Below are 25,946 nucleotides of genomic sequence, written 5' to 3'. Positions count from 1 at the left end.
CGAGTGTAGGTGGTAGATCCGAGAGAAAAACATGTAATTCCTACGATTACTGTTCAGAAGCATCTTGTGCAGTGAGTTAACGCTCAGTGCCCAGGTAGACACTATTCTGTTTTCTGCATGTGGAGGCAAAGGACAACGTTTCCTTCTACCAGTGGCGATGAAACTCTTTCACCGGGACTCTCTCCTGCGATGTATGTATCGGTAGCCCCAAGGTTGGGACTTGCTGACAGTCAGGAGCTACTGCAATTGAAAATAATGATGATAATAATAATAACAATATTATTATTATTATTAGTATTATTATTTCAGGAAGGCTTCAAGCATGTGCACTGCACCCTTCTTCAAACTGATTTCATAGTGGCTTGATTTCATATCAGTTTAACAAAATGCTGAATGTGCATAGTTCCTTTTAATTTTATCTTAAAATAGGACATCTAAATAAGGCGCTCTGTAGGCCTTTCCCAGTCTCTCCTGGCTGTCAGCTTTCACTGAGCTTCCCCACACCTCCCACTGCATTTTTCTCCAGGGTAGGAAGAGACTCTGCAATGCAAGTGGGATTATTCATGGGTGACAAATGTAGCCCCGTGTGATTGTGGGATAGAGAAAAGCAGATACAAACTGCAGAAAATCTGAGAAATGGAAGCGGGGTTTATAGAGGGGATTACGCGCCATAATGTCTTAGATAGCAGGGGGCTGATCCTATGCCATGTTAAAATGCAGCCTGGTTTTAGCCTTTCCATAAGCTGCTCTTTCCAACGACACCATGAAACTGGCACTGTCTGTACCACAGAGGCATGTTCTTGCACTGTGTTAGCTGACCCAGGCTTGTTCCAACGCTGCTGAGGTTCTCCTTGCAGAACCACATCTCAGAGCTGATCTCTGTGGTGTCACCAGAGCCACCGAGATGCACGGCAGCACAGCCAGCACGCTCCCTATGGTGACACTGCCCCTAGGGCACTACTTCACAGCAGTGGAGGAACACCCTTAAAAAAAGCTATACCCCCCACCTACATGGAGAACCTCACAGCAGACTCTCCAAAGATGACTTCTTATTTTAAAAGAATTTTTAAATAAACTCCAAGCCACATTTTAATAAGGGAGGATGGTATTTGCAGAAAAGGTCAAGGCTATAACAGTCGGCACCCTTGGAGACAGGAATTCTCAGCCCCTGCAGCTTCCCATAATTTGTCATGTCTTTAAACCCTCAAGTCCCCATTTTACATTCTCGATCAAGAAAGACATGAGGTTTTGATTTCAAAATGAAATGCTCCACCGGCTGGGAAGTTATTCCCTAAAGAAAATGTACAGAAACAAAAATTGTTAGGATTTCACTAATGATATGGTTATGCTGAGCCCCAGCCCTGTGCCAGGGCCTGTTAGCGCTGGGACCGCAGGGACAGACCTGGAAGGGACCTTGCGAGGCATCAAGTGGAGCTCCTGCCTCGGGGGTGGTCCAGCTGCACCCCCTTGCATCCCCCCAACACAATTTTGCTTGGTCACAGGGCAGGTGCCGGTGATGGGGCCGGGTGATGCAGGCTGCTTGGTGTTGCTTGAGGCTGGAGCTCTGCTGTGGCTGGGGAGGCATGCAGCACTTTCTGACTTCAGCAGGCGTGAGAGAAGCCTTTCCTGCGAGAGCCTGCGAGGAGAGCATGGAAACACGAACAGAACTAGCAGCGAAAACTGAGTGGGATTTGTGTTTCTGGTGAGATGTCAGGAAATAGCTTTAAAAACGCTGCTGAGAGGCTTCCCAGCAAGCTTTAACTATTGCCTCACCTGGGACAATCACTGTGATGAGTTCATCAGGCGTGACGCAGCAGAGAGCTGCTCCGGAGCTGCAGCAGCAGCTCTCCTGGCATCTCCCGGCGTGGGCTCAGGGAGCAGAGTGAAGGGCAGTAGCTGGGAACCGGCAAAGACAAACGCAGAAGCACTGGCAGGAGGTTTGACTCAGCTCACTATGTGGGCTGACATATGTAAATTGCCGTATACATTTGTAAATGTTTTGGTATGCCTGAGCAAGCCAATATCTGGAATTAATTTTGTTCTTTTGGGAGCCTAGACAGGGAGCCCGTAGGAGAATAAATCCAAATGGACCACATGTATGAATCTCGGTGGGATTTGTTCGGTTGGATGAGACCTGTGTATGGACGTGGATTTGCAGTTTGAATTGCCTTGGTTTGGTTTTCCTTACTCACTTGTAAAGTGATTCAGACCAAATTGAACTAAGATCACTCCAGTCTTGAAGCATACTTGTATGCTGGTATTAAATGTGTTTTAGGTTATACACTTCTCGGTTGTGCAATGCAGAATCCCTGCTCTGCAGTCTGTTTTAGGGCTTCTTTTTCTCTCCGTGCTTCTGTACTTTTTAATGTCATTGCTCTGTTATTTGCTGTGCTATTTTGTGAGACGTGATGCCCTAAGGGAAGGCAAGGGTCACTTCTCCATCGCTGATGTCTAGCCACGTTTTGGAGCTGAATGTAGTCTCACCACTTTATGCACCAGGAGATGAAAAACAACTTTTCTACTTGAATTTGTCAGGAGGATGGTAAAGGGTGGATGCAGTTACCTTAGCTGCATCACAGCCACAGTGTGTGGACCAGCTTCTGCAAAAAAAATGCAACGGGATCTTTAATGCTAGCGAGTGGTCCAACAGCAGTACAAGCTATTCCTTGGCTGTAGCCTGACTGCAGGCGGGTCTGAGATCACATCCCACCAAACTCTGTCACATCTCTGCTGGCAAGAGGCACTTTCCCGTTGGTGTCTGATGACAGTCCATGGCAGGATTATGAAGAGCTGTTGCACTTAAAGGCAAAGAAATGCTACAGGTCCTAGATTGCTGCAAATCACATTTAGGTTTGTGAAGCCCATCTCATGCAAAGGCTTCAACTGGATTAGTTATTTTTAAACCCCACAGAAGGAGTGTTAAAAATGTGCTTTTTCATGCAAGCAGCCTTAAAAAAAAATCTGTGCTTTATGTTCTGAGGTGCTTTCTCATAATTTCCCCATCCCCTTGCTGCCTACACCCCGATGCTGTACGAAAATGACTTCAGAGACAACACAAAAGTGCTGTTTCTGCAGCTTGCTTTTTGTAAATCTTAGGATTTTGCTTTTCTCCTTTGCTGAAACTCCAGTAAGCATTTAAGATTTTGATATCTGGTCTTTGGGATGGTGATGGGATGATGGGAGAGAGGATTACAGCTACCGTATGTGCCTGTTACATCCCCGTACAGAGCCACTGCCTGGTACTTACTGATAATAGCTGACAGTGGAGAGCCAAATGGATGTCCTCTGTTTTTAAGGTACAACCTTGAAAGGGTAACTCTTGCTGTTACATGGACTAGGTCTTTTATAGATGCAGGACAAATCTTACCAGATATTACAGCTTTTAGAAAGCATCACTGTTGTTCTTGGGTCTAGCTGAAGTCCAGTGCTTGGAGCTTTGGTCCTGCACTGGGGGCTGCTGACACCTTGCCCACGGGTGGGTGCTGTGGTCAGCCACAGATCCCCTTCCCAGCCCTTATGGGATGCCGAGCTGCACCCATAGCCAACCTGGCTGAGCACAGCGTGCCACCTCCCAAGGGACTTTTGTAATCCAAGATCATCTGGATAGGGAGAAGAAACCCATAAGCATCTGCATCCCCATACTCCCTTCCCAACCTGAATACTGACTAATTCAAAGCAGATGAGGTGGCTCTCGACATGCTGCAATGAACCTGACCCATGGCTCCTGCTAGGGGAAAAAAAACTCCTGAAACAAGCAGGGGCTTTTTCTGAGCCTGATAAGGGCACGAGCTTCTGCTCCGCATGTTTTTCATCCTCTAGTTTGTTCCTCACCTCCCTTTCCCCTCAAACCAAGCTGCCAGGTCCCAGCTAAGCAGCCAGCAAGGTCTCCCTTTCCCAGGGAATGCCACAGTGGTGACGAGGTCTCTGCCCCTGCACCAGCCCTCCCTGTACAGAGGAAGGGCTGGCTCCATCCCCGCATCCCACCCCAGCCCCAGCCAGGGCCCTGCTGCAGGGGGGGAACGACCCTGGGGGGCGAGCAGCCAGGGTACCTCTGCCCCCCTCAGCTGAAGCTGCTGGCCCAGGTTCAGGGAGATTTTCTTACCCCCTACAGCAGCAGCTGAAATTCCAGCTAAACAGAACCCAGCCACAGACTTATTCAAAACATTTATTAGTGTTTAAGGAAAATAATAGTGTGAAAGGTACAGAACTTTGTCTAAAGCCATATGCATTTTCTCTTTTTACAAGCTTATTTGGCTGCAACTTCTACATGAGACTAAACTAGTATGTTTTTCTCCCAGAGATTTTGGAATTAAGGACAGTTTGTCTTTTTTTTTTTTTTTTTCCTTTTCTTTTTTTTTTCCTTAGTTCAGCACTTTTAAGTTAGGACAGCATTTTCCAGGGTTTACTGCTATCTTTTTCCAGTAGGCATTTTGCTTCTCCCAGTATTTTCATTCCAGAACAAGGCTCATTCCAGATGCAAAGCATAAAGGAAACATTCATACCTTGGCTTTTAAGCTAAACCTCCTTCGTGAACAGCAAGTTCATAAGGAATGTTAATTAAAGCATCATACAGTATCTAAATGGAGATTTTTTGTCTTTTTTATAAAGAATTAAGGCTATGTAGATGTCACAATAAAATAATCTCAGGTAAAACGCACCCTATTTGTTAGATATGAAAGAAGGTTTAACAATAAATAAATGATTTATGCTGTCAATAACATTATGGAACTGTATAAAACTATATTTATGCAGCTTTAAACATAAAAAAACCATACTAGTGGCATGAATATATACAACACAGGTCATGACGTACGTTTAAATTATCATAGCCAGCAGTGTTCTTTTTTAAATGGGGACACTATAATAAATAGAAATGTTAAATATTTACAATAATAGCATATGTGGAATCAGTAGATGAACACATAAAATCTTCACACACAGAGGAAAAAAAAAATTATGCCTTATACAAAATTCCCTCCCACCCACAGCTTGCCCTCCCCCGCCCCCAAATTTTCATTGACTAAAGAAGGGGAGTATACAATTTCCCCCACAGAACAACTGAATACAAATAAAACTGTATGCATGCTGAGGTGATATGTTGACTGAGACATTCAAGGATGTAGATCTATGTTTGGTTCCCATTGATGAATCAGACCTCTAATGAGAGAGGGGTCTCATTTTAGTCCAAAGCAAGACCATTACATTGGTAGTGAGTTGTTTCTGTGTTTTTTTTTTTGGTTTTTTTTTTTTTTTTTTTTTTGCTAAAATGCTTGGATTGTCTTTTTGGTTTGAGCTTGTTCTTCGTGGTGGCTGTATGCCGCCAAGGGGGAGAGGACGCTCGCAGGAAACCCATGGAGGCACGCTAGAAACCTTCTTAGGGTACCACCAGCAGCCACTGGGGGTTTGGAGCAGAGGAGCTGGCCGTCAGGGGCCCGAGCCCACCTTGGCAAGTTCCTCTGTGGGACAGCCAGGGTGCCCCTTCCGTGGGAGAGCTGTACCATCACCCAGCCGGGCAGCCGGCACTCTGTGCCAGGAGCTCCGCTCCTCTGGTCAGCATGGGCTTTGCTGTTACAGTACCTGGCCGGATCCCACCTCTTCCCAATGGAGTCAAATGACAATTTTGTCACAGAACTTAGCTAAAACCAGGCAGGATCAAGATCATGTCTTCAAAGACCTGGTGATCACATAGAGACACACCTTTTCAACTTAATGGTCCTCTCTTGCTTCCTACGTGGCTTCTATTAAAAGCAATGCCTATAACGTCTGCGGGTGGATACATGCATTAAACCCTGAATATAGCTATTAGGAGCTGTGTTCACTTAGCAGTAACAAAAATCTTGAGTTGGAAATTGTAGCCAAATTCCAACACCCTCTACTGTTTATACAGCTCCTTCCCACCATGCGACAAGGCGTACGTTAGTTCACTGGGTACGTTCTGTCTCTACTGAACTGCCTTCCTGCCCCCACAGCTTTCCTCCCAAACTTTCTAAATGAGAAGGCTCAAATCCCTGGTGTGATTCCCACTTTCTAAGAAAACTCGCTTTTTCTCCAGAGGAAGCTAAAGAGCTCGCCCTTCTGTCCCCGTGGATGCTGTAACCTCCATTTCCAGTACAGTATCTGGGGATATAGGACTGCAGATCTGCAACCTGAGAATTACAATTGCATAGGGGGTAGGAGAGATGTGCCCAAACACCTCATTCACGCTTACAACTGCTTAGAAACAACACGCTCTTGACACTCTTCATCTTTAGTAACTCATTCTGCAGAGAATGGTGGTCATTTAAAAAGAAAAACCCCAAGCCAACCCGCTCTCCTTATCTTTGGCATTTGGTTAAACCACAGCTGATAGGTAGGTTAGAGCAGGGCTCCACACCCCAGCAAACCACACCACGCTACTGCTAAGGACAGACAGATTTCCAATGGGCCTTCAACCCAGCCCTACAGAAGAACTAAGTACGTGGGGTCCTTCGCTGCCTGAGCCTGTGCCCATCCTTTTAAGCTCGGGCTGTCCTTCAGGGTGGAGGACCTGTATCACTGAGTGGGCAGGTGTAAGCAGAGAATATGCACAGGGTTTTTACAAGTCCACGAGCATACTCTTGGGGGGTCCTCTATACTGTGCAAGTCATAACAGTCACATTGCCCTGTCTGGAAGCTGACTTCTCACCTTTGACGTGCTGAAGTGACTGGATTAGCAAGTGTCGAGTTATGCAGTGGTTAAAAAACAAACAGGGGGGCACGTCAACTAGGCAGCATCACCCAGATGGGAACAATGGCTCAGAAGTTAGTTAACAGAAAGCGGTGGAGCTCTGGACCGCACAGCTCCTGTGCAAGAGACAGGGTAGCTATTTCATTAGAGAGCGTCACATAGAGAGCCTTGAGCTCTTGCATTCTCAGCCACAGGCAGAAACCAAATCCCCCTGGAATTCAGCCATCTGCTGTAAGGCTGTGCCCTAAACCTTTGGAGGTGCTAAGCCACAAGCAGCCACATGCAATCTGGCAGAGCCCTCTTGGAACCTTCTCCCCAGCCAAGGGGACCAAGAAAAAAAACCAAACACCACAAACCCCTAAAACAACCCAACAACCCCCCAAACAAGATCCTAAATTTCAGCTGATGTCCGTTTCATAAAAAAGGGGAAAAGAATTTAGTCAGAGACATTTTGCCACGCTTGGTGGCTGCTCAAGTGTTGAGTTTGCTGGATCGTTAACTCATTGCCACTGCTCTCCCTTTGCTACTATATACACTGTTGCCGAGGTCCATATATATCTTGCAATGCCCTGTGCTTGACCTCTGAATGGGAAATGCTTTGGAATGTCCATAGACGGGAAGATGGGACTCAACGGAGGAAGTTTCCAGTGGAGGGGGAGCATGGGGGGAACGGGGAGTTGGTGCCTTTTTCACCTCCGGATGTCAGAGAAGTCGGACAGTTCGTCTGCCCGGTCCATGATCCCATGTGGCCCTTTGGGACCGTGGCCCCCAGCTTTCACCCGGGCATGGGCGTTCAAGTGGCCCTTAGTACCTCTCTCTGCCTTAGATGCTCGTGAGCTCTCCCGGTGGTCAGAGTCGGCCAGCATGTCCCCTCGGCCAGCAGCGCCTTTGCTGGCTTCACCCGGCTTCTTCTCGGGACCCAGGATGGTGTCACCATGCACAGCCGAGGTGCAGAAGCTCAGGATGGAACAGAGACTTCCCCAGTTCTGTTCACACTGGGCCTGGACGCTTCTTGTTATTGCCTTTTTCACCTCCTCGCCACAGGTGAGCAGGATATTCACGAGGTCAACATATGGCCTAGAGGTAAAGGAAACAGTGAAAGGGGAGTCAAAAAAGATGTGAGTCAGCAAACACGTGGAACAGCCCCCCCAGCTTACCCTCCCCTGTGCACCGCACAGTTCAGCAGTGTTAGCCCCCCGCTACCCGCTGACCCGGCAGCCTTGCAGACCAATTCTGCACCGTATGTTTATTACACGATGTATTCTATTCCAATTGGCCACAATGCTGTAAGAAACGTGTATGATGGCATCCTGTCAAATGAAGCTTCGCTCAAGTGCTGGATCTGCCTTGATTGCTCCCCCACCGGGGATGCTCTGGGAGAACTGTAATGTTCACCAGAGGAATACGAGGTCTACAGGCTTGGCAAACCAGGCTGTCGAAGGGAAGAACTACTGTCTCACACCTCCCGCATCTCTCTCTGTCTGAGCCCCTTCACCTTTACTAGTCAGGATACACGACAAAGGAAACCTGCTTGGGTCCAGAGCCATCAACTCCATCAAGCAGCTTGCTATATCCCGGCGCACGGCTGGTACAGAGCGTACAGCGATCACTAGTCTGCAAGAGGGAGGCATTTCCTCCCCTCTGTGAAAAGCAACAGCAACTCTGCTGGAGGTTCTCTGGCTTTTCTCATCGTCTTTAGCTTTCCCTGAAGCACCAGGTGTTGATCTCCACCACAAGCAAGATCCTGTCTGGACTCAGGATCTCACTGCACAGAGCTCACACAGAAATCCACTTTGGTGGCATTGTTTCCTCCCACACCAAGATATTTTTCCTTTATTTCCTTACAGAGCACAGCTTTCAGCATATACCTTTTCCCAGCCAAAGAAGGACTTCAAATGCACCATGGCCAAATACCGTTCCTGCTTCCCATCTGTTCCCCTGTGCTCCCCCAGCACTCGCAGCCCCAGCGCAGGCACTCCGGCTTCCTCAGCCACAGGTCACTGAGTGCAGCAATTTTAAAATAGTTGCGGTCGCCAGTTTTTGTGGGTCAATATTGATGTTGTTTACTGACGCAACCGCTCAGCTGCTAGCGGGCCCAGGAGGACATGCTTTAAAGTCTTCCATGGTGGGAGCCATCCACCATGCAAGTGCAGAACGGTCTGGGGTCAGCAGTCGTGGTTGTATGGGGTGGGGGGGGGGGTTGCGCCTGGGCACACGCCACCAGCTCTGGTGGCTGCGGACAAGTTTAAATCTCTTCCCACAAACTAAGTCTGAAGAGACAAGGAAAACCAACAGATAATGATCAGTGTCTGCCACTGCCCTGATTTTACTCTGCCCAACTGCTTCAACTCATTTGCAATGACTAATCTTGGACAGCCACCTACTTCCCCCCCTATCGCAAAATATTTCCCATGTTTGGATTGTTTCTGCCGTTTAAAAAAAAAAAAAAATTACTTGGAATGCGACCGATCTGCCAGAGCCTGTCACCACTTCCACCATAGCAAATCAGCCTGACCCCCACCCCACCGCAGCTGACTCAGGAGGAGACTTCGCTGCCCCGATTGCCTTCCTCAGCCCTCGTCGGGAGAAGAGTCAGAGAATAAATCTGAGAGCTGCCACTTGCTTCTCCGCTCTTAGCTTTTGCTTTAAATGTGAACTAGAAGATGAGAGAGAACCGAGCACATTGCATACAAAGTGATCCAGCAGCAGGAAGGAGGAAAAAAAAAAAATAAAAATGGAAAGTTGTTGAAATTGGGCATAACCTTTGCAAAAAATCTTTGTAAGAAAAACATTGCTGGTATGACTAAAAAGTGGCTTAGCTGCCAAATATTTCAGGTATTCAGAGCCTGCCAGAGCCCTGTGGATTAATACTGGCCCATTTCTCCTTCGCTGTTTTACTTTCTGCATTTCAGCTGGCCTGACCATAGTACCTGAACTGAGCACAAGGCTGCAAGTCAGCAGACGTGATTTTATTTCCAGCTCTGCCACACTTGCCCATTGATCTTGAACAAGTTCCCTAGTTCAAGAGCTTCGGTAGATGGCCTCTAAATTTAGGGGAGGGGAGGAGGCTGGCTGGCTTCTATTTGGGGAGTCCTGCACAGGAGAGCCAAGCTCTGACTCTGCGAGATGCTGAAGCATAGGAAGCTCTAAATGAATTTGTGCAAATTATAGGTGTTCAGCTGAATGACCCCTCTCTTCTGAAACCGAGAACCCCCCAAGTTAAGCTCCCCAGAAATAAGCAGCTGCCTTTGAGCCAGTCCAGCTTTAGTGTGTTCGTAAAATAAGGATAACTTAATCCTCTTTGGAGAGGCTTTTGATTCTCATAGTTCTCCTCATCCCCAAATGATGGGGGGAGGGGTTTGTGTGTGTTAATTTGTGCCAGGTACCCAGTTTACAGCCTACCAATGCAGCCTGAGCAGCACCTGCAGAGAGGTGCTGCTGTGCAGGATGGAGCCCTGCTTCCCCTCTCCCCCAGCCAGCGTGATGCTGCCCTTCGCCCTGGGCACAGCCAGCAGCCCTGCTGAGGCCAGGTCCTGCCACCAGCCATGCCTTTGATCCCAGCCTCAGCTATACCCATGGAAAAGACCTTGCTTTCAGGCCACCATGTCCAGCTTGTACAAACCACAGCAGACTATTCTGCACTTGAGAGTAAACTGCTGTCTCTCTGCAACTGCAGCTTAAGTATTGGGGGCGTTTTTTCAACACAAAGTAAGGGAATCTAAGCACCAATGCAAATGTAAGGCTAAAGGTCCAAAAGAAATTATTCTGTAAAAACCATTTATCTGTCACGATTGATGGGATTTGGAGTTTCTATGCCAATATCTGCTACGGATAAAAAGGCACAGAGGCGTGGTAGGAAGATGCTCCAAGGTAAAGGCTCTTGCCAGGCTGTGGCTCAGCCTTCTTGTTTGAGAGCAAGATGTTCATCTGCAAGAAAAACAGGCTCCGATTTTTGCATTTGTGCACAAAGAGTTGTTACAAATGGCTTGTGACTGGTTTGTTGCTGTCATGTAGTAGCTTTGATCAATTCCAAACAGGGTTTGTGCCTGCCATTCCTCAGGGGGCAGCTGTGTTCCCAGTCAGAGGGATGAACTCCTCAAAATCTGACTTGTGCCTTCATTTTGTACACCTTTATGTTTTATTAAAAAGCATCTGAGATTAATAAAGAGTAAGATGAATGGGAGATTACCTGGGGGACTGCAGCTCTTTCAGGGACAATTAACTACAAGACATTTGAAAGTATGTATTTAAAGAAGAAATTATCATCTTGCTGACAACTTTACATAGACTTTCTTCCCCCTTCTCCTCTAGCTGTCATCTTTAACAGGATACTGGGGTCAGGAACGGTGCCTTTGAGCTCAGAAAGCACAGAGACATTGCAAGATGCCTCTGGAAACAGCAGGACCAAGGAGTCATACAGCAGGACCAAGGAGTCATACATACATAAAGAGCCAGATCCAACTTCAACCCATTTCATCTCCTTCCACAGCCACATCCAACCCTCTAAACAAACTAGTCTTCAAGGGCCCTGTGAAGAAAGCATTACCTTGGTCTTGTACATGGGAAAACAAGACACGCTTAAGGCCAGAAGGAGGTGAAACAGCTCTTGGGCAGGTGCACAGCCCATTGGCACCACCGCGCTCCTGGAAGGAGCTCCCACGCCTCTGACTGCACTAGCACGGAGGCACTTACTCATGCTGCAGCAGGTCTTTGAAGTGAATCATCTCCACAATGACCTGGACGTTCTCCTTGGCAGCGGAGCAGAGGTCATGCTTCAGGTAGCACTCCCGCTGTAACTGGAACACCATCTCTTTAATGGCAGGGCACTTACGGCTGATGCAGCTGAATTTATGCCTCAAGGCATGAGCCTTACACTTCAGAGCGTCTTTAATGAAAGATTTTCCCTGAGAAGAAAAGAAATGGAGTAGGTCTGTATTTCTGTCCATTAAGCACAGCAGCTGATTTATGCCCAGCCAACTGCTCCTCTGTTGGACAATGTCAAGGATTATTACATTGCTAAGGGTATCACTTAAAGGCTTTTCCCCCTCTTTTTGTTTCTCTGCCCTTAAAGGCCACACCAAGTTACCTGGCTTTGCTATCCCAGTGGAGCTGAACGCACAGGGCTTCCTCACTGGTATTTTGGGGTCTCCTCTGCTCCAAGAGCTGAACGCCCAGCAAAGGAAAGTGCAAAAGTAAGCACGTAGAAATCATTCAGTGCTCGAGTTACTGGCTTCATTCACTTCTGGGGTGGCAGCACAGCAAGTTTGCCCAAAGGTGAGGACATCCTGCCATGGCTGAGGTCCCCAGGACCACAAGCAGATGCCCATTCAGTAACTGCAAAGTAAGGTTTCTTTTAATTTTAAAACCAGTTTGCAAACTCATAGACAGGAATGCACCATCTATAGGCACCTGTCCCATTCCCCAGCTGTCTGTATTTTCTCTACTGCTTCCTCAGAGAGGGACTCAAATCAGCACTAGTGATAATCCTACACTGTCTTGATGCCTGTTTACTGCAAGAACTTGTAAGTGAGATTAAGCAAATCAGAGCAAGAAACTGAAAAGTCACAGGAAAGCTGCTTTAGCAGCATCTCTTTAACTGCTGTTTCTGATTCTTTCATTCTTTCGCTTAGTGGGCATCAAACCCATCCCTTCCTTTTCTCTCTGCTATCTGACACTAACTGCAACACATGGTGCATCTGGTGCAGTCTGACAGCGCTGCTCAGGCTCCCTTTACTTTGCTGAGCATCCTGCATTGCCTCCATCTCTTCATTAACTTCAGATTATTTTACACAAGCGCTTCATGAAAACCGAATTCTTGTTATCCTTTATCCAAAGGGTACACTGGGACAGCTCCACTGACATTAACTAAGATTCACCCAGACCTGCAAGCAAACATTGTCCCCAGATTGTTTCAAGTCAGAAATATTTCTTGCCGATCAAAGAACCGCTTCAGTTGTCATCCCTTTCTATTCCCCATACTAAAGGCACTTACATGCCCTTCCCTTAAGTAATGAACATGCACATCACAGTAGGCAAATAAGGATAAAAAAGAAAATTCTTATATAAACCAAATCTGACATCAACTGTCAGGTTTCAGAAAGAGAGAAGAGCAGAAAGCAGAGAACAGAACGTGGCCAGTGTTAGTCTTGTCATTTAACACAGCCTGAAATAACTGCAGATAATACAGAAATGAGCCATGAAAAGCCATGTTGTAGCAGAGGCTAAAGTCACCTCCACATTCAATAAAGCTCCAGGGGTTTAATACCTCTGCAGTGCGATGGAGGCAGCCTGGGTGTGGCATGTGCTGTATTTGATTGGCAATATCTGGGGATCCCAGGGAGCAGGCAGCGATGGCTATGCTCAGCCCTCACAGGCACTCTTCCCCCCCTCCCAACAGGGCTTACTCCTTCGGTCAACTCTGTTCACTGACAGAACATTGTGCAAGAATAAATGAGTATCTTCTGGAAGCCACTCGGAAATTAAGTTGAAGGTTTTCACATACCCACAGATGAAATGATTCCCGTTTTAATGGCTAGCTAGACCCTTCCGACATCTTTGACAATTTGACCCTACAACTCCAGCACTTAAAGTGTTTCTTGCTGGGTGGTCCCACCATCTCTGATGGAACAGGCTGCATCCCAAAGACAGCTCTACTTCATACCATGCTTTCAACAGTGCCATGTAGCTGGTGCTTTTAGTCAAGTTATACTGTAAACTGCATGGTCAAGCCAAATGCCACTGGCCTGTCGTAATGTTCTCTTCCCTCCACATTGAAATGTGAGAGTAGGTTTAGAAGACATAATAACAGGATGTCTCAATGATACATAAATGATCTGGGGAGAAAATGAAGGAGACAAACTTAATGCCACATACCATCTAAGTAACGTATTTTAACGCTAGTGCTTGAACCAAAGACTTGTTTGGATACAGCAGTTTTAGGAGGTTGCCTGTACTGGTTGTGTGCAAGTCTCGAGAACCAACTCTAGTAACTGTACGTTGGGAAATACTCTGATACATCTAAATGGACTGGGAGCCCAAGCTGCATTTGAGAATCAGCTTTGAACAAACACAAGGCAGAAGTCGAAGCTGCCTAGTGTTTCTGAAAACCGTGTCCAGCTACGTTAGTGTTCTGATTTAGTGATCCTGGGTACAGTAGGTGGAAGTGATCCAGGGATCGCTAGAGACAGCCCGTCTCCCAGGACAGGTTACACACCGCTGCTCTATTACCGCTCTGGGGTTTCAATTGGTCCCATCAGCAGAAAAATTCTTAGTGAAGCTGGTCATGTGCAAAAGTAGATTTGTTAAGTAGCAGTAACTTTTTTTTTTTCCAAAGATGCATTAAGGAACTAAAATACATGCCAAGTGTATTATTAGAAGCTAGCAGACATGTAGGACATTTCACCATGTTACCTGGGCATCAAATTTTCCAGCGTTGTGCAGGAATGTCATGCAGATCTCGTGTAAGCCTCGGATCTCGCAAGAATTGTTTTCAAAGCATTCAAAGACTCCACATCCCACATCGCCAGCATTAACCAGGCAGTGCTGGATTTCAGCTAAAATGAGCATCGATTACAGTTAATTTGAAGAACTGTTCATAGGAGCTGGTGGTGAGTAGGGAAAGAGGGAGTTATTTTGCTAACATTATCAGTTCACAAGAAAAGATACATGACAAGCTTTGGTACCCACAGCATGCCCACTTTTTGCAGAAATTAGGCCTAAACTTGGGTGTACTATGTTATGAAAGCGATATCCAAGAAGTAAATGCCAAATCCACTATGCTTACGTCAAGCTGTTTCACTTGAGAACTGTCTAATGCTTTTGCATTCCTCAGGAGCAAAGGACAGGCATGATTTTTGCTGTCCAACTTGTACAAAGCCCCCCTGTCAACTCCGAGTGCCAAAAGGAGAAGCCCAGGACCCAGCCAGCTAAAAGTTCTTGTTTCTAGTGCTTTAAGCTGGTTTCTGGTGATTTAGGATGATAATTTTTACAGACTACTGGGCTTCCAGTTGTGATGTCTATGAAGTTAATAGTAAAACTCCCACTGGTAGTGTCCTTTGCACTGAGGGTTGCATAAAGCCGAAACTATGTCCTCACCTACGCAAAAATCAATTGAAAAAATATGTATTTATATATGTAGTACATAAAGTACATCTCCTGGAGCTAGCCATTACATATGTGTTTATTCTGTCCTTTCAGATGTTACGTAATACCGTAAAAAAATGCTGTCTAATACTCACCAAAAAAACCCACCAACAACCCAAACCCAAAAAACCTAATTCTTAACAAGACAGCTTCTGGTCCTTTTAAAAAAATATGGATGTAGTAGTATGGTCAGAGGGAAGGTGGTTGCTGAAAAAGCCCGGGGATAAAGTTAAACAGGGGCAGCTTTTAGACCAGAACTGAGGATGCTAAGAATTCCTGTACTCTGTGCCCTAGTGGTACCTTTAATTAAAGCTCGCCCTTGGGAGCCAGACTAATCCCCCTTCGAACCGCAGCGTGTCTCAGACATCCCCAGCCTCCCCCTCCGCCATGCGGTCCATTTGCAAGTCTTTACAGCAACTTTCAGTCTAATTTCAAGCCGCTGCAAGGCAGAGAGGAGCCGCGGGTGTAAATGCAGAGTTCACATGAACCGCCCCCCCCCCCGCTCAAAACGGAATTACTACCGCTGCCTCCCCCCCCCTCTTCTACCTGCCCCGAGGTGTGTCTGGGGGTGGGACGCGGGAGCCCCGCGGTCGGCTCCCGGGGATGCTCAGCCCCAGGCGGAGAGCTGCGCAAACAGGCGCGCACCGAGGGGGGGGGCGGGGGGGAAAATGGAGCTCTTTGTGGAGCGCTGCGGAGCGCGGAGCCGGGCTGCTCGGGGGCCGGGAGCTCAGCTGTGGTGCTTGTGTTGGCATCCGGATGCAAACCCTTTGCCGGATCACATGTCCTGGCTCCAGCGTGCTGAGAACTGCACAGTGCCGTGATTCACATGTGGCAGTCCCTAATGGGCATTCGTGCATTCCTGCTCGTGTGTGTTTAAACACGTCTCGCAGCACTGAGAGTGTTAACAAAAAAAAAAAAAAAAAGGGGGGAAGGGGGGTGGGGGGTGGGGAAGGGAAGCGTCTGGATCCCGCGCGCTCTCTTTGCACGGCTGGGAAGCGATCCAGCAAAGTGCACGCCTCAGCTCTCTTTTTCTAGGCAGATAATACCCGGAGGAGGGAGCGCAGGGGGCGGGAGAGGAGGAGAGAAACCCCCGGTCCGTTGCATCATTGCACGACTCCCTATGGAGGAGGCAAAGCACCAGTCATTCCCAGCCGCTTCCCCTTCCCTCCCGTCCGGCCCCGTCCCCCCCGCCCCGTCCCCCCCCCCCCCCGACCCGGTTTCAAACGCTGCGCCGAGAAACTTTCTCCTCCCCAGCCCGGCACCTCGGCGGGGCTCCCGCCGCCCCCGGCCCCGCTCCCGCCCCGCACCGACGTAGCGTGCCCGGCGCGGCTGCGGAGCCGCTTGGCCCGGAGCGCTGCCGCGGCTGTTGCAAGGGCAACACGTGCTTGGCAAAGCCGGGCTTTACAGGTAATTAGCAGCCAGCTCTTATTTCCTCTGATGATTTATGCCTGACAGTCGGACACCGAAATAAAGCGCCTGTCATAACTCAACGCGGCTATTCCCCCGGTGCATCTGGAGCGCCGGGGACACACGCACGGACCCCCCCGCCCCCCCGTACCTGTGTTCTGCAGGGACAGACGCCCCTTCTGCTGCGGGGTCCTGTCCTGCGGCCCCTCCGGCGGGTGCGTGGCCTCAGTGCCCGCCGCCGCCCGGGCGCTGGCGAGCAGCAGGGCCAGGGCCAGCAGCTTGCCGCGGAGCTCCGCGCACATGGTCGCGCCTTCCCCCCGCCGCCGCCGCGTCCTCCCCCGCGGGGTGCCGCACCCGGGCCCAGCGCGCTCCTCGCCGCGGCCCCGCGAACCGCATGTGCCCGGCGCGGCGGCGAGCGCGGAGTGGCGGCGGCGGTGCCGGAGGGTGCCTCAAATATCCCCGCCGAGCCCCGGTGTCACTCGCATGAGGAAGCCGAGCAGGTGTCGCTCCGCGCCGCGGCCAATGGCAGCCGCCGCCCCGCTCCGCCCGCCCGCCGGGGGCCGGCCCTGCCCCGCCGGCAGGTTGCAGCCGCCCGCCCCCCCGGCCCCCCCGCCCCGCGGGGGATGGGCGTGCGGGGGGCAGCGGGCAGGGACTGCGCCCCGGGCGGCGGCCAGGGGGTGCGAAGGTGCCTTCCCCCGGCGGTATGGGCGAGGGGGGGGGGGAGAAAAAAAAAAAAAAGGTGAAAAAGCGGGATTGTGATGATTTGGAGGAGCGGGCTGCTTTGGAGGGGGGTGGCAGCACCGGGAGGCCGGCCCTCCCGGGGATGGGAAAGCAACTTCGGGGCGCCCCAGGCGCCGCCGGTGCCCTTGCGCCGGGAGCAGCGGGGGTGCCCGTGCCGGGCCGCCCGCGCCGGCTGCCCTGCGGCACTGATGTCTCATTGCGAGACTTGATTTAAAACAGAAAAAAAAAAAGGTAAAAATCAGCCGCTCTCCGAAGGAGCAATTGCACTGACTTTCTTGGAAATCCTCCACTCCCTCCTCCTTCCCCCCCCCCCCCCCCCCGGGATTTTGTACCCTGCGAGCTCCGAGGGGACTTGGGTCAAATCCATCATCTGGGGGGGCTGGAAGGGGGACGTGGTACCCGAGTGCGGACCCGGCCGGGTGAGCCTTCTTCGGCACCCCCCTCCCCCAACAGCCGCCCCCGGGGAGAGGGAGCATCGCCCTTGCAACACCGCCCCCCCCCCCCCCCCCCCCGCGAAGCAAACCCGCAGCCAGCTCTGGCTGCTCCCCTTTGTCCGGTAGCTGGGAGCGTGGCGCGGGGGGTTTGTGTAGGGAAATCTCTAGCAGGTGATGAGAAGTGCCGCGCTCGCTGGGGAGGGGGCGTGCGTGTCCCCCCTCTCCCTGCCGTAATGCACATCAGATGTTTCATCAGACCCCGCAGGCCCCACGCGGCTCCTGCCCCCCCCCAGCAGCCCCCGAGCCCCGGGGCGCGCTGGGCCGTGCGGGGGGCGGGGGGTCCCGCCGGGGGGGGGTGGGGGGTGGGCGCAGCCAGGAATGTCTCCAGCTGCTGCTGCCGCCCGCTTCCTCACAGCTGTCAAAATGCACTTGAGGAAATCCACTCACACCTCCCCGAGCAAGGGTCTCCTCGGCGGGACGTGACACCGTGCTGCAGGACCATGGCTCCAGGGCTGTGCACCAGCCGGCGCGTTTTGACACCCCCCTTGCAGCCCCCTGAGACACCCCCGTCGGTTCTCCCCCCCCCCCCCCCCCTCCCGCCCCGGGGCCTTCCCTGATTTTGTCCCAGGCCAGGAGGTTTGTTTGCTGGGTCTGAGTGGTGCAAAGTTTATCATTCTTTAGGGTTTGACTTTGAAACATCTTTAAGATTGAAATTCTTCACGGTGGTGCCAAGCTCGGGTGGAAATTCCCTTTTATCAGGATGCTGCTGCCTTGTGAACCGCAACTTGCAGCTTCCCCCCAAGCAGCCTGCTGTGCCAGCGCCGATGTCTGCAAAGCCCCTGTGCCCCTGGGATGGGCTCTGCCCTTTTTGACAACAGGGCTATTAAAGGAATAGGTTTTTCTTCTTCATTTGTACCTCACCCTGAGTGCCTGGTGGCCCTTCGTTTGTCCTTGTTCTCTTACTATTTATACTGCTGAAGAGTTTTGCTATTTAATTGCCTTTGCTAAGGTCTAACTAGCTTGACTTTAACAGTTCTCAGCTCCAGTGTTCAAAGACCGGGAACTGAATGAAGTCAGGAGCAGCACAGAAGGGAGTAACGGACGGCAGAATTTAAGGGGAGAGCAGTTTCTCCTCCGTGGGAGGAAGTAAGAACCAATGTACTGTTCCTAACCAGCAAGTTTCATACACGTATTATACATATTGTATATGTATATACACTATGTACTAATATAACACATTATCTATTTTCATCTTTCTCTTGTGCCTCACAGATTGTGCTTTCTCCTCATGCCTTTTCTCTGCTGCTTTAGGTCAGATGCTCTCCTGCAACCATTCTTCGTCGATCTTTCTACCTCTTTTTAAAGTCACAATTTTCGGATGGGTTCTGCCCTTTCAACTTAAAGGAATTCTGCACATCCTTCGCGCGCCAGACCCCGTGCTGCTCCCTCTGGCTGACTTCTCCAGCCAGGGCTCATCATTTCTCAGAGCGCGCCCTCGAAGCACGCCGCCTTGGGTGCCCTAGCGCGGCTCGTCCTCCACTTCAGCCGGTATTGTATTAATTGCTCCATTCAAGGTTATTTTCACATCTTTTTCTTACCAAAACCGTGCCGGAAATAGCACCCCCTCGTGTCACTGTTTGGTGAAGAAATGTGCCGGCTGCCAGCGCGTTGAGCGTTCCCTGTCCCCTGCTCGGCAGGCATTGCTGGGCGGCGGGTGGCACTCGCGGCTGTAGGATTTTTCCCTGCTTTTCTCTCCCGAGGTCACCCATCAGGGTGCTTCTGGGATTAGAGAATCTGGTCCCACTCAGCCCTTCCTTGGCAAGGCAAGAAGCTGCGCCTGCATTTTAAAGGTGAGCACAGTCAGGAAAAATGCACATGATAGGCGAGTCATGCTCTAGCAAATTTGGCATCTTTTGGAGCCTGGTGTAACTCGCTCCCCGGCAGCACGATTGACTGCCCGTTCGAGTGCCAGGTAATTTCATAGAATAGTTACCAATTCCAGTGATTTAGAGGCTGGTTTCCAGGAGACCTGCAGCTTTGCTCCAGCGGCAGGGAGCTTGCGTGGACGCAGGCGCCTGATCGCAGGATGGTGTCCGATTGCCAGGCGTTTGATGACGTGTTTGAGGAGTAACACTTCAGAGAGGATCACAAGTATTTCCAGCAGTTTTGAACAACTGTTGGCTTTTAGGAATACACTTTTGAGTTCCCTTTAGCCAACATACCTAGGTTTTACTTTTTGAGAGTGTTTCATAATTTGATTAAAACTTTACATGATCAAGCAGTAGTCCGAGCATTTTGCAACTGTCTTTAAATGGGAAGCCTTCAGTTGTTTGGGGTTTTTAGGGGAGATGAGCTACTTTCATGATTATTAGCAGGGCTTTGTCCCTGCGAGGCCGTTGCAGGCAGGTGAAGGCTTAGGAATGCTGTGCAAAAGGCTCCAGCACACAGGGAGAGGGCGAGCACACCCAGTTATGAAGGACGGAGAGGCTGATGACTTCAAAAGGGAAGAGGATGCTGTGGGGAAGGTGTGCCGAGGTCTGGATTATGGGTTTTTTATCTGTGACTAAACACATTTCACAGTAGAGTTAAAGTCAGCTGTGCTGTGCAGCCCCAGCAGCACAATGGGATTTCATCAGACTCGAGAAAAGCAAGACAGGGGAATTTATTGTTGCCTCTTCTCCTGGGTAATTTCCCCACCTCGAGGCTTAGTGCAAGGTGCTGACTTGCAAATGACACATCATTACGAAGCCAGCCCAGAGCTGCAAAGCATCGCTGGGAAAGTGGTTGGGAGAGCGGAGGAAGCTGCCTGTTGGACTTGGTTCCTCCTGGTGTGGGACCTGCTCTGGGAACGTGTTGATTTAATTCCCACAAGTTGGTTCTCGGATGGTGTGAATAAAGCTGCTGACAGTGACTGAAATGGGATTTGACACTGGAGAACCTGTTAGGCTCAGTAAATGTAGGTCTGTTGGGAAGCTTCAAAGGGTTGTATTTTAAGCCACTTTTCCTCCATCATCATCGATTTAGTATTTCTGAATCTCTGGCAACTGTAGTTTTTTATGATGAACAAGCAGAAGTCGACAATAAAGGCATAGAGAATGAAATGCAAGAAAAGGCAGAGCTAATTATATTAAAAATTAGACAGCCATTTTTTTCCTGATTGCTTGTCTAAAAATCAGGTATCTGAGAAATGGTCTCAATGCGTTATGCACCATGTTTAAAGATGGTCTGGCTTCTTTGATAAAATATGAACAATTTGAAAGATTTATGATCGTCAGAAACCCTGCCAAACGTTTTAGTATTTAGAGCAGCAGGAAACCACTCTGTGATATTTTTAAAACAGGTATTTACTCAAGTAATTGGTTACTTTTTATGTGGAATAAGAAAACCTGGTGCAGCTATATTGGACTTGACATAAAAGACAGGTATGTAATTTGTGAGCAAAACAGGGTGGAATGTACACATTGTACCTGGGGAGGTATTTCAAGAAAGACAACTCCTTGAGACAAAAAGCCAAAACAACAGACACGCTAGGTTGCATGCCAGAATTGTTTATTCCTCAGTTAATCAGCTGTGTAATGAATGTCCAGAAACAATCCCTTCTGCCCAGGTAGTTTAAGTTTCAAACTTCGTAAGCTTTTTGGCCTTCATAAAATGGATTACATGGAAGTTGGACAAAAAACACATGTTTCTGAGAACATTTTGGTTCAATAAAAAAAAAAAAAGTGGCAAAGTTGGTGCCAACAATTTACTACAGAATATCCGAACCAGATGTTAAACTATAATTCCAAACAATTTGCCAGAATTATGTATTTACTTTATTCTTTAAGTCAAACTAAAGATATGCATGGTTTTTATTACTTGTGGATATAAACAAAAATGTGGTGTGATTACAACTAATATAAGGCAGACAGTGCCAAACAGTCGTGATTTCTCCGACTACTGCACTAGCTAAAGAAAATTGGAAGCTCTGTGGGCAATTATGTGTGAAAGGGTCGTCAAAATGTGGCTGCTCAGATTGAGACATATCAGACTGCAGGCTGCTTAGTCACCAGATAAGAGCGTTGGCCAGAAGCTTCTATTTCTCCCCTTTTCTCACAGAAGTACAATTTTTCCCCCCTGGAGAGAATGGGGAAGAGATCTGCAAGGCATGCTGAGTTACATTCCTAACTAAAATAATACATGGACGGGACTCTTGTTAGGAGATACTTGTAGGCAATCTCCGGCTTGCTGGTTCTTACCCAGATGAGCTGCTATCCGATGGTTGAAAAGACAGACATTGACATCAAAATTGCAATCTTGAAAGGACAGAGTGAGTTTTAGCAGCAGTTTTTATGACATTATATGTCATTCAGGTTATAAAGGGTTCTAGCTGGCACTCCCACAAGCTGAAACAATCTTTACCTACTGTCAAGAGGCTCTCAGAAAACCTCAAATAATTTCCTTGAGTGAAGTGGCTACCTCAGTCAGCTGCGGCTTGACGTGGAGAACTGCTGAACATCCTGTAACACCCAGATCCCCAGGTCGGGCTCCAAATCAGCAGGGAGAAAAACACATCAGAAAGTAGAGAAAAGAGTTTTGAGAAGAGGCTTTGACTCAGAGAATTTTTCAGCGGATTCACCCAAGTCGAATCCCTCTGTGTGTTATATGGAAAAGAAGAATCTGCAAAAGATTTGCTGTGGAGTCTCTGGTTTCATCCAGACATTGGCTTGCTGGGACACAGCGAGCTCTGTCTTCTGACCGAGGGATGTGGTGTCAGATCCTGCTCGGAGGAGCATGGGAGCTCTGCTCTTCTGCAGAAATCCTGTTTGATTTTGGGAAAAGCATGCTTTCATGTAAAGCAAAAAGGAGTTATCTGGGTCTCCCATCTGAAGAGCACCTGCTACATAAAGCATCCTCTTCGTTTCACATGATTCAAGGTTAACATGTACTTTGTTATGGACAGGATCAAGACCAGCGATGAACGGGCTTCCTCCTGCAACACGAGATGCTTTTGTGTTTTTGAACCTGCCAAATCCTGAAGCAATAGCTGCAGGAGAGATGAGAATTACCACTGCAATATTAGTGCCAAAGCCCAACACAAATAGTTTAGTGTCACAGCTGACATTTTTATCAGACACACCCAGCTTATGTGTGTTTATGATTCAGTTACGTGAGGCAGAAATTGAAGATGGGTGAGATTTGCTAGTCCTAGGGTGTCCTTCACCTTTGCAATGCCAGATTCTTCTGACGTTCTGGTTCCTTGGTTCCTCCTTCACCTTGCCTCCCTTCTCCACCTCACCTCCTCAAGGAGCCACAAGTGATACTTGCAGTCAAAGTGGACATTGGCAACATTTTTGTTTTGCTCTGGAAGAAACTATCTTGGCATTCCTGGCCTTCCAATTTGTACTAATCCTACCAGCTTGTGGCTAGGCCAAAAAAAAATATGCTGTAGCCCATCATGCTAGGACTACCAGAAACCCAGGTCAGGTAACGGGACTGTAATTCCATGGGGCTCGCCAAGAAGGAAACATGCCAGTGTAATTATAGTGGTAATTATAGCACCGTAGTCACCGCCCACAAAGTACGACTCTCTGCAGAGTACAATGATTCCAGAATCAGAGTCTAAACAATATAATGATCTTAAATTGTCCTACCCGCCAGTCGTGGCTCTCCGTTGGATTGACCTCAGATTGAAAGTGAATCTGCTTCTCCTGTGAATGGCCGTGCAGATGCCAGCAAATACACATGGAACGGATGGTTTGCCTGCCTCTCCTGTGCTTGTTCTCCACTGACTCACTTCAGCCAACAGCTGATGCTGAAATTAAGGCTCAGCTTTTGTTTTCACATTGGACCCAACACATTTGAATGCAATTCTGCAGAGCGGGTAAGAGCAGTGAGACAGAAAAGCACCTCTACAGTCCTATCTTGGGCTCTCATCAGCTTCTCATAAACCACGTTTGACTTTGTGTGTGTAGACGGTCTTCCCACGGCTTTGGGACTTCTCAGTGCAGACCAGAACAAGAACTAACCTGTAGATCTGTTCCCGTGGCCTAATGACAGTTGCTTGGTGGATCCTCTCATTTCACCGTACGGGGTCTAGGCAGATGCTCTGACGCACAGCACAGCCTCTAAACCCCCTTGGCTTAGAGACACCGGTGTTCATGGCCTATGTGACATGGTTTACGGGTTTGTGTCCTTCCTGTGGAATAACGAGAGCTGTGGATTGAAATTCACGTTAAAAAAAAAAAAAAAAAAAAAAAAAAAAGCTTAGTTAATCATCAAGCCCAGACAGTTGAGAAAGAAAGATTCCCCAAGTCTTTTCCTCAGTTTTGCAGGACTTGCAGGCAGCATGTAGAAAAACCAGGGCTCGCTGCAGCGAGCAGAGTCCACGGTCCTGCTGCTTTGCGGGTGTGCGGGTGTGACACGAGCAGTTACCAATACTGGAGCAGGTGACTTTTAAAATACAAATTAAAGTCCTGGTGCTGTCATGTGGTCTACTGATTCCAGTGGGACTACTTGGATGCAGGAATCTGCCTGAGCCTTTTTTTTTTCAGGGCTGATGCTAACATCTCTTTTCAAATTAAGTTTATTAATACCTTCAATTATTATTTATCACAAAGTAACATGCGGTTTGCCACTATGATGTGCATGTTGCCTGCATCACCTGTGTCTGTATTTATTCTGACATCATTTAATGTGGTTTTATTATGATTAATTAAGATGAGGGTTTTCTTTGCTGTGGAAGGCTTTTGTTTTGCAGTGCTGTGGTGGTGGGAGCTCTGTCCGGTTGTTTGTACATCGCCATGTGCTTGCTCCAGGGACGTTGTGCACAGTGAATCCACAAGCATGCATGCCTGCTTTCAGCGGGATCTGATGCCAATGAAAACACATTCTTTGAAGAGATAGGTAATTACTTAAGACTTTGTCTAATGTTATAACAGGACCAATAGACTATTTGAACCAGTTTAGCATTCATAATAATACGTGGTTCGGAGCTGAATAAAAGGCTATAATTCTTTTCAGGGGTTCCACTGACATAATAAACCACGAGAGTTCAGCTAGTCAGCAGAAAGCAAAGATTGGATTATAGCTGGGCGCATCAGCATGGGACCGTACATGGTAGTTTCTCATGTCTGTGAAGGGATTATTTCAGAAGGTTTTTTTTCTCCTTATTTGAAATTACTTTAAATCTATAACCCCGAATGGAAGAACTGCTGTTTTCTGTGAGAAAAATCCTCAGAGATAATATTTGCCATCTTCTCTATCCTAGTGTAATCAGATTTTATTCTGGAAACGCCTCCGTGAATGCAATTTTTCCAGTCTTTCACCAGTCCAACAATAAACAAGCTGTGGTGCTGCAGTACCGTACAGCTGTATGTGCACATCTGGCTGGTGCATGCATGTCCCCCCCGTGCTATTGTTCAGGTGGTTCTTCTCCCACCTGCTTAAGAGTTTTGCCCATCTATGGACCAAGACTTGAACCTGTATTTATTTAAATGTGTTCTGTATATGGGTTGGGTGGGTCCTTTCCTGGCACTATTTCAGCTGCAGCTGTTTTCATGGCAAGTAGTGGGTCCCAAGTGCTAAATATGCTTTGATTTTTGGTTGATGTCACATTGCATTTATAAGTAGTTAGGGACCATTTTAAAACAGAGATGTGTTTATATAAATATTTTATTTTTTGATAGCCTCAGGAAACCAAGTCAATAACTGAGGAAATAAATAGGCATGGAAAAAATCATAAGGGTATTGTTTATGAGTAGATTATAGTCAGATGATAATAACAAGCAGAATGAATAAAGTGGAGAGGCAGAACTGACATGACAGATACTAGCTTTAATACCACGTACTGAACTTTCAGTACATCTTGTTTTAGGGTTCATATTTCTTGAAAATCCACAGGAATAAATTGGACTCTGGGTAAGTGGTTCAGACAGAGCTGACTGGAGGGTGGAATGTGCAGAACAAGACCACAGGCAGGGTGTCCATGGTCTTCTGCTGCTTCCCAGGACTCTGCTCTGCCTTTCCAGCTCTTCATGTTTAGTCAAGTTTCTGTTCTGATAATTGATGGCCCACTAGCCAAGGTAAATACTGCCTGTGCTTTTGTGTCTTCTTTCATCAGCGTGCTTTGCTGGGTGCCCTGAGAGCATCTGCTGAGATTCATCTGTGTGTATGATGCCCCAGCAGGAAGGCCGGGGTTGGTTCTCCCCAGTCTCACTGTGCACATGAGGTGCTTCATCCCGTGTGGAAAACAGGCGGGCTGTCTCTGGCTTAGCTGTGTAGCCGTCATGGAGCAGACCCTGCTCCAGGGGAGCAGAGCACGAGCAGCCTGGAGGAGGACACAGCTCCCGGTGGTACGTGGCTGGTAACATGGCTCTGTGTCAACCTGTCTCACCCTCGTGTTGGGGAATATGATGGAGAACGGGCACAACAGCCTTAATACTGACTGTCTAGCTGCCAGAGTCTTTCTGGGAAACTGTTTGCAGGGCACAGCCTTAAGACCAGTATAAATTGCACTGAGGCCAGCCTCGGCTTGG

At 48.4% G+C, this 25,946-nt stretch overlaps 1 protein-coding gene across 1 annotated transcript; it reads right to left on the bottom strand.

Moving 5' to 3' along the window:
* Positions 1–4,149: 4,149 nt before the first annotated feature.
* Positions 4,150–16,688, bottom strand: STC2 (stanniocalcin 2). Its single transcript, XM_037397111.1, has 4 exons — positions 16,407–16,688; positions 14,117–14,259; positions 11,399–11,610; positions 4,150–7,783 (listed from the first exon to the last, which is right to left on the bottom strand). Exons 1-4 carry the CDS (start codon positions 16,555–16,557, stop codon positions 7,396–7,398), a joined length of 894 nt encoding a protein of 297 aa, XP_037253008.1. The 5' UTR covers positions 16,558–16,688; the 3' UTR covers positions 4,150–7,395.
* Positions 16,689–25,946: the final 9,258 nt, after the last annotated feature.

This window comes from Falco rusticolus, chromosome 8, assembly GCF_015220075.1.
Source record: "Falco rusticolus isolate bFalRus1 chromosome 8, bFalRus1.pri, whole genome shotgun sequence".
Lineage (NCBI taxonomy): Eukaryota > Metazoa > Chordata > Aves > Falconiformes > Falconidae > Falco > Falco rusticolus.
This window is presented reverse-complemented; position numbering and strand designations above follow the sequence as displayed.

Bases quoted from the DNA above. Each gene is read 5' to 3' on its own strand.
- STC2 (XM_037397111.1), bottom strand. From the start codon at position 16,557: ATGTGCGCGGAGCTCCGCGGCAAGCTGCTGGCCCTGGCCCTGCTGCTC. The intron at 11,611-14,116 runs GTAACATGGTGA...TTTTCTTCTCAG, and splicing joins CTGGAAAATTTGATGCCCAG to GGAAAATCTTTCATTAAAGA. The intron at 7,784-11,398 runs GTAAGTGCCTCC...CTTTACCTCTAG, and splicing joins AAAGACCTGCTGCAGCATGA to GCCATATGTTGACCTCGTGA.